Source organism: Elephantulus edwardii, unplaced genomic scaffold (genome assembly GCF_000299155.1).
Source record: "Elephantulus edwardii isolate Elephantulus edwardi_28Jun2011 unplaced genomic scaffold, EleEdw1.0 scaffold00017, whole genome shotgun sequence".
Taxonomy (NCBI): domain Eukaryota; kingdom Metazoa; phylum Chordata; class Mammalia; order Macroscelidea; family Macroscelididae; genus Elephantulus; species Elephantulus edwardii.
Genome location: NW_006399767.1, coordinates 19,873,524 through 19,882,515, shown reverse-complemented (window position 1 = coordinate 19,882,515; position 8,992 = coordinate 19,873,524). Strand labels below are relative to the sequence as shown.

Below are 8,992 nucleotides of genomic sequence, written 5' to 3'. Positions count from 1 at the left end.
AAGGCCCTCTATGAGATGGATTGATTCAGTGACTGGGATAATTGGGATGGGAGTGTCAGAGACAGTGCGATTGGCACAGGACAGAGCGGAGTTTAGGGCCATTGTACACAGAGGGTCGCTATGAGTCGCAAGCGACTCGACGGCACATAACAACAACAACAAGTTAAAAATGGCTAAAATGAATATACATATATAAGAAATCAAGCACTATGGATATAGTATCTCTGAAGTATCCCGCCCAAGGCCACAGCAGCAAGCTGTGGATTAGAGAGCTCATCTAAGGCTCACTTTCCCCATGTGTGTGGTTCTGTCAGACACTAGGGGCACTAGGGTCATCTGTTGGGAGCGGATTGCTAGCCTAAAGGTGGCACCTCTCTGGCAGGTGGAACCCATCAGAGGCTCCACAGCAGGAAGATGGCCAATCTCCTTCTTTTGGATTTATAGCCTCAGAAACTCAACGGAGGCTCAGCTAAAGAAACTTCTGATCCAATGGCAATGAGTTTGAGTTTGAAGGTAAGGAAGCAGTGGATCCTGACCTTTCTACTGCTTGTAGCAACAAGAGCACCTGCTTCAGGAGCCTAGCACTGAAAGCATGTGGGCCTGTGGGAGAAGATCCTACTTCTGCCTCCTGCCATGCCCCATGGGGTCTGCATGACTGGCCCCTTCCCTAAACTGTGGGTAGAGGGCCGTGAGGGATACAGCTGGCCGTACCTGCAGGCTGGTGGCCTCCTCCGCCCACCAGGCTTCAAACTCCTTCTGCAGCTTCACCTTCGCTTTGTCCATGAGCAGCTGCAAGTGCTCAATCTCCACCTTCAGGGCTTTCAGGTGAGCGAAATTTGTTTTATATCTACGATGAAATCAGAGGAAGGTCAGTGTGCTGCTTTCTTGAAAGGACAGTCACCTACAGAGAGGGAGGGGCAGTGCTGCCCTGGTGCTCGGAGGGCTGGGACAATATTGGTGCTCTCTGAGGCACTGGGGTTTAAGTCCATCAGAGAGATGCAAAGCCGGACCCTTCTATTCGACCCATGGGGCTCTGTGTGTGCTGTAGCAACCCTTCTCCAATAGCTATGGCTGCTATTTATTAAGTACTTATTAAAAGGTAGACATTCTTCTAGGTACTTGGCACGTCTGAATGAATTTAATCCTTTCCTACAGCCCTGTGAAGATATTAATTTTTTTCATACCTATTTTACAGATTTGGAAGCTGACGACTAATAAAGAGAGGAGCTGAAATTTAAAACTCAGGCTGACTGGCTTTAGAACCCACAGTGTTGCAGTTTCGTCCTCATGCTGAGCACCAAATGTCCAATATGTTTGTTAATATGTATGTGCGGTTTGGGGATACTGTCATTGATGAATCAGAAGTCATCTGATTGGAAACAGTTAAATAGAAAACTGAAGAGACAATGTGGCTTCTGAGATGCTCCTTAGGTGGAGAGTGGACATGACAGAATTAAAGAGGGAAAAAAAAATGAATGGGTTGGGAAAAGCAGAAAGATATACAGAGTGGAGAAAAAGGCAGACAACTGGGGAACGTCTCCACAAAGCAGGACAATAGTGAGTGTCCAGGAGGGAAGTACAGGGCATTCTGGGAGAGGAGGATGCTGGCAGGAGATGACAGAGCGCAAGCATAATTACCAGAAAATGACCAGATTAACTGAGCAGACATCTTTGTCTTCCTCAAGTATGAGGGCAGGGGTGTGAGAGGTGGTTTGCCCAAGCTACAATCTAGAGTAAAGTGTGTTGAGATGACCATTAGCTCCTTGAAGGCATGGAAAGTAATCGGCTTGGTTTCTCCAGCATCTGTATGATGCATGGAGGAGATTTCAAACATTTGCTGCATGCATAAATGAATGAAGGTGGTTGATGGGAGAGTTACGGGCGATTCTGTGAATCAGAAATGGGCATATACTTATTTATACTGATGTTCCTCACTCTGCAAGTAAGACCGCTTTGGGATCTTACATGACGGCACGAGTGTCTGATGGCTTCATGACGCTATAGATGAGGAGGTTCAGAAGAGAAGTAGGGTAAAGCTGCAGATCTAAGGAGAGCACTGTGGTCATACTTCCTGACTCCTCTAGGTGGCAACAGAACACAATTCTAACTCCTGGGCGCTGGAGCAGGACGTGGGTGCAAACAACTAAAAACCTCCCTGATACTTGAATGGTGGCCGCTCTGGGCCTGGCGTGGCCCACTGCTCCAGCTCCATTCCAATCTCATGCGGCCCAAGGTTCCTACGTTCCACATGCCTGTCCAAAGGCAGACCCCTCCTGATCCTGCTAGTTGAGGATCCAGCTGGAGGATCCATTTCCCTCAAATAACTGCTGCCCTGGGCCAGAGCTTGGCCACTCTGCCCCCACCCTGGGCAGCTCCAGTGACCACTGGCTGGTGCTATGGGGCGTGGGTCAGGGTGTGTGCAGCAAGAAGGAAGGGAACCTTTGCTTTTCCTCCTCTAGTTGTGCTCGCAGCTTCTCTTCCAGCGCGTCTGGCACTGAGGCTGTAGTCATGTTTCCTGAGATGCCTGTAAGGAAAGAGAAGCTTGAGTTACTCCAAAGAGGGTGGAAGGCAAAAGGAAAAGTGAGCTAGTTGGAACAGATAACAAAGTGCACCCCGAGATTACAGTTATGTTAAGCACCACCGATTTGGGACTGACCCATAGTGGACCCACTAGAGAGTTCTCAGAGGCAGCGAATCACATGGGAAGAGACTGCTCGTCCATCAGAGGAGCCGGTGAACTCAAACCTAGTGCCTTTGGGTTGGCAAAACAACTCCTTATCACTAAGCCCCAGAATTCCCCTAAGATGACAGGGAACTTGTGAATTCCTTTGGGAGCTTTCAGACAAGAACTTGTTTTAGTCTCCCGAGTGCTAATCTCTACTGCTGTCTTCCCTCAGCGGACCCTTCCTGTGTCTAATTTCTGTTCCCAGAGGCAGAGTCTCCGTACATGACTACTATATCCCTTCAGAATTGACATCCCTTGTTTCTGCTGGCATCCCCAGGGAAGGTGCAAAATAATATTTTCCTATCCCCTGATAAATAGCCCTTCACAAACCAAGAAACATCACTAAAATGCCCTATATCTTTCTTTGCACCAGTTGAAGTGATAAATTTTCTCGCCTCAAAATCATGTCTCTTGATATTTACTTCCCTCTAATATAATAGTTCTCAAGATGATTTAACCTTAAAATGCTTGACAAGTTAAAACAACAGTTACAACAAAAACCAAAACTCTACCCATATCTATAGATTCTGGTTCAATATGGCCAGGGCAGGGAGCGGCAATGGTGGCTGTTGTTAGGTGTTGTCAAGTTGACTATGACTCAAAGAGACCCTATGAACAACAGATTTGAACCCTGTCCTATCCTGTGCCGTTCTCATCATCATCAACATACTTGACCCTTGTCACTGTATCAATCAATCAATCAATCACATTGAGGGTCTTCCTCTCTTTTACTGACCCTCTCCCTTTCCAAGCATAATATCTCTTTCCAAGGAATAGCTTCTCCTAACAACAAGCAGAAAGTTTTTGAGATGAAGTGCTGCCATCCTTGCCTCCAAGGAGCACTCTAGAAAATGGTAGTTTGTGAAAATATCGTCTGTTGTTGTTATTGTTATGTGTCGCCTGCAACTCATAGCAACCCTATGTTCAACAGCTCTGAACCCTGCTCTATCCTGAGCCAAACTTACTGTCTCCGACACACCTACCCCCATCACCCCAGTCACTGAGTCAATCCATCTCATCGAGAGTCTTCCCCAAGTTATGCTAATAAGCAACAAGAGCGCAGAACTACATTCAGTTGCCTCCTGCTCCCCAATAAGACTTGGGTACAGTCTAGGGGGGAGGTTTTGGGGAGGGGACCGCCTGTGGGAAGCAATCAGTTGGTGGCTGTCTCTTCTATTCCCACTGACACCTGCCATGGTTGGGCCTCCATAGATACCTAATTGCCTGTGCTGGCTTGGTGCTTGTTTGGAGCCAGTGCTCCACCAGTGGCCTCTTTATCTGCTTAGGAGTCTTTTGTGGAGGAGCACTGACTTTCTCGGCATCATAGAAGGCATCGTGGAAGCCATACAGCTCTGCTTATGATTCATGAAGGCAAAATGGCCTGGAGTACTCTCCAGAGATGATCACACTTAATCCTTCTTCTACTCACTGAAGGTAAATACTATTATTTATATTTTACCTATAAGGTCAATGAGGCTCAAAGATGTTCACCTACTTAAGGCCACACAGCTTGCTTCAGGAAGCCAGCTTCGAATCCAGGTTTGTTTGGTTTTTAAGGGCTCTGGGTCTGGAATTTCTTTCTGTAATATTTCTGACAGATGTCTGCTCAAGCACTTGCAGTGAGGAAGTATGCTAATTTGAAAGACAGCACAATTCATCTTGGGCATCTTTGTTTTCCCTTACGTTGAGACCTGACCCAGTATTCTCCATTGATTTCTATTCTGGCTTTTTGGAATCACATAGTATATCTTCCATCCCCCTTTTAAACATAATGTCTCTTTCAAAAACAGGGTACCATGTGTCTGGTGTTTTATTTTCAGGCTACCTCTTCTCAGTCATCTTGTCTGAGGTCTCTGTGGTATGGTTTCTAGATGTCTGTCAGCCTGTTTACATGCCAATTTTTCTTAAGTATAGAGCCTAGGACTAGACACAATACTGCCGGTAGGTCTGAGAAGGACAGAATAGAGGGGAACCCCACCTTACTTTTAAAACTTTTAATTCTACTTTTTCATAGCAAAGGAATTACTAACAATGACTTTTTCTGAGTGTCTTCCACATGCTAAGTTCTGCCAAGTTACTGAATACTCACCTTACTGCTAATTCTCAAAATTTCCATCTCATTTCACTTAAATTATTCTAAGACTCACAGAGGGTTCTAATAACCCAAAATCACACACATAATAAGTGGCAGAGATGAGATTTGAAGCCCAAATTTTCTAGTCCAAAGAGCTAAATTTTAACATCAGGCAGCATTCTCAAATCTGCTGTTAACATGTTGGTAGCTTTGCTATGATTGGCCTCTGTTAAATTTGTGGTTTGTTTAAACACTTACATATATTTTTTCTGAGTGATTATCAAAACACATCTGATTTCGGTATGATTGTCTTCTTGATCTGAAACACAGCACTCAACGTTCACTGGAACTGTAGCCTGCTGAGAGGTCCTTACTCTTTCACGCTGCAATGCCTTCCCCTTTGGCTTCCTTGACACTCTGTTAAGTATGCTTTTCATCTTGATCTCTAACTCACTGGCGTATATCTAACTCTTTGATGACTATGGTGTGTCTGATCCTAGCCTTGTTCTTCCCAATTGCCTTATATGAATGTGATAGCTGGCCAATGAGGGAAAAAGAAAACTTGATGGAGAAAGAATGGATGTGAACTGTAGTATTAAGTGGATCAGAATTCTGACCTTGTCTTCCAGGCACCTGTTACACATTCTCCCAAACAGTGTCACTTGAAAACTAACTGAGCAAATGTCATCTTGTCATCGAATCCTAAGAGATGTGGAGAAGATAGACTTTCCAGCTGAAGACAGCACACTAGCACAGTCAGGTGAATTTCCTGGCTCTAATGAGCCAGCCTGTCTACCCATTACCCATCATCCTGATAGGGAAGCCCTTGAGCAGGGACTGGCTCCCTCTGCCCTTTTATCTTCCTATAACGCTTTGTTCAGGCTCCACAAGAAAGGTATGCTCAATGTTATAAATGTTTGCTGGGCTTTGCCCTCCTTGAAAATGTCAGCTGTGACAAACTGAAGGAAGTCTCTTAATGTCAAAGTGACAATAACATGATTTCAAATGTACAGAATATTTCCTCTCTTTAAAGTATCCCAAATGGGCAAATGTATCTTGCAACCCATTAAAAAAAAGAAGCTGTGAATCTTACTCTTGCTTTTAATCTAACTTTTTGGCCCAGATGAGGAATGCTGTTATTAGTTGCTCTGAATTGTCTCTGTCTTATGACAACCTTATGTATAAGAGAACAAAGTATTTTCTGGGTCTGTGCCATCTCTATGAATCACTGGCATGTTTGAGCTATTATATAAGTACTCTGTCAATCTGCCTCATCGAGGATGTCCCTTATTTCCCCTGACCTTTTATTTTACCAGACATGATGTCCTTTCCTAGAAATTGGTCTTTCCCAATGCTGTGTCCAAAGCCTCACTGTCTTCACTTTGAGAAGTATTCTGGCTGTGTTCCTTCTATGAGTTATTTGCTTTTACTTCCACCAGTCCATGTGATGTTCAGTGTCCTTTACCATCAATTCTCCTTGAATCCGCCCTTTTCATTCCCCAGCTTTCATATGAAGGTGATGCAATGCAGATGACCATGGCTGGTACACCTTAGGCATCAAAGTGACATCTTTGCTTTTTAATACTTCAAAGAGATCTTTTCTAAAGAACTGATTTTCTCAGTGCAATAGATGGCTTGGGAGTTGATAGTTGATCCAAGTGAAATGAAATTCTTCGCATTGTCAATTCCTTCTTTATTTATCATGATGTTGTTTGTTGGCCAAGTTGTGAGAATATTGATTTTCTTTACATTTAAATTTAATCCATGGATCTTTTACCTCTTTCAAAAGGAGTTCTTCAAGTCACCCTTGACCTGAAAAATCTAGGCCATCCCTGCTAGACAGGGGTGTCCTCCTCAGCACACACCAAGGCTCATCTCAACTGACACAGTGGAAGCAATGTGAATGGAAAGAAGGTAAGAAGGAAGATGAAGATGGGCTTTCCTTCCATCTTAAAGCTATGCCCACCCAGTGTGAGTGTAAGAGAGAGGCTTTTTCTAAGAGAGGGCCTCTTGTTCTATTGTTGGACTGTCTTTTCCTGACAGATCACAGAGTCACAGGTACCCTGCACATGTTCAGGGGCCTCAGGGCAGGGAGAACACTCTGAATGTAGCTGATACAAGAGCAAACAACAAATCAGCTACTGTTCATGAGGCACTTTCTCTGTCTGGTCATTGTATGTCAATTCATCTATTCTCATTACTCTACTGGCAGGTAGCATGCCCACTTGACAGATAAGAAGATGGAGATTCAGGGCCATTAGGGGTTTTGCAAAGCTCCACAAAGCTCCCAAACAGCAGAGCCAGCTTCAAATCCAGAACTAGTTATTCACTCACTTATTTGATAAAGTTGAAGTGTCTACCTGTCCCTGTTCTAGAAGTATTCTAGTGGAGAAGACAGACATGAAACCAACAAAGTTTGAGTATGTATTATAATACCAGCGATTAAAAGGTGTTCCCATTCCAAAGAAAGGTGACCCAACTGAGTGTGGAAACTACAGAACAGTGTTATTGATTTCACATGCAAGCAAGATTCTGCTGAAGATCATCCAAAAACGATTAGAACAGCACATCAGCAGAGAACTGCCGGAAGTCCAGGCTGGGTTTAGAAGGGGTCGTGGTACTAGGGATATTGTTGCTGATGTTAGATGGATCTTGGCTGAAAGCAGAGAATACCAGAAGAATGTCTGTGTTTCATTGATTATGCAAAGGCATTTGACTGTGTGGATCATAACAAACTGTGGCTGACTCTGAGAAGAATGGGAATCCCAGAACATTTAATTGTGCTAATACGAAACCTATACTTGGACCAAGAGGCAGTAGTCAGAACAAAGCAGGGAAACACTGCATGGTTCAAAATTGGGAAGGGTGTACGCCAGGGATGTATCCTGTCTCCATACCTTTTCAACATGTATGCAGAGCAGATTATCCGAGAGGCTGGACTCTATGAGGAGAATTGTGGCATCAGGATTGGTGGAATGACACAACCCTGCTTGCTGAAACTGAGGAGGACCTCATGCACTTGCTGCGAAGGGTCAAGGACTGCAGCCTTCAGTATGGACTGAGGCTCAACGTCAAGAAGACAAAGATTCTCACCACTGGACCAATTGGCAGCGTCAGGATGGATGACGAAGAGATTGAGATTGTTCACAGCTTCAGTTTGCTCGGCTCCACAGTCAACACTCTTGGCACCAGTAGTCAGGAAATCAAAAAGCGTATCGCGATGGGAAAGTCTGCTGTTAGGGACCTCTCTAAAGTACTCAGGAGCAACAGTGTCTCTCTGAAGACTAAGGTGCGCCTGATACAGGCCATGGTATATTTGCAATCGCTTGTTATGCATCAGAGAGTTGGACAATGACTAGGGAGGACAGAAGGAGAGTGGATACTTTTGAGCTGTGGTGCTGGAGAAGGGTATTGAGTGTACCCTGGACTGCCAGGGAAACAAACGGATTTGTCTTGGAGAGGATTAAACCAAGCTACTCCTTGGAGGCAAGGATTCTGGGGCTTCGTCTGACATACTTTGGACATGTTGCCAGGAGGGACGGGTCCTTGGAGAGGGACATCATGCTTGGGAGGGTTGAGGGACAGCGCGGGGAGGGGAAGACCCTCTATGAGATGGATTGATTCAGTGACTGGGGTAATGGGGATGGGTGTGTCAGAGGCAGTGCGGTTGGCGCAGGATAGAGCAGGGTTTAGGGCTGTTGTGCATAGAGTCGCTATGAGTCGGACACGACTCGACAGCACGTAACAACAACAACAACAACAACATGAGAAAAGACAGCTGAGTAAAAAGAGAAAGAAGTAACCACATTAGGTAGTGTTTGGGATTAAATCTGTCGTCCCACTCCCAAAATGTATTGGAATTCTAATGACTATGCCCATGGATCTAACAGTCACCTTTCAGAATGCAACCTAATATGATTCAATCAATCAATCAGTCAATCAACCAAGATGATACCCATGTAGGATGTACCATAATCCTACTCATTCTTGAGTCATGTCAAGAGTAGCATAGACATAGAGACATATGTACATACTTGGGAAGATAGAGCCCATGTAAGGCTAGGCAAGAACCAAAGATGGCCTGGGGCTTCCTGCAAGGAAAGATTTAACAAAGCCAAAGCCCTGATTTTGAGTTTTAGACCCCAGAACTATGAAAAAAGAAATAACTATTCTTTAAAATCACTCATATGTGG

The 8,992-nt window shown here is 44.6% G+C and overlaps 1 protein-coding gene across 1 annotated transcript in view; it reads right to left on the bottom strand.

The window, feature by feature from the left end:
* The window catches only part of KIF6 (kinesin family member 6), a 738,393-nt gene that overhangs the window by 57,314 nt on the left and 672,087 nt on the right, over window positions 1–8,992 (bottom strand). Inside the window, exons 17-18 of the mRNA XM_006882159.1 lie at window positions 2,440–2,524; window positions 712–847 (exon numbers count right to left, since the gene is read on the bottom strand). Coding sequence (XP_006882221.1) covers window positions 712–847; window positions 2,440–2,524 — 221 coding nt within the window. The remainder of the gene's footprint in view (window positions 1–711; window positions 848–2,439; window positions 2,525–8,992) is intronic.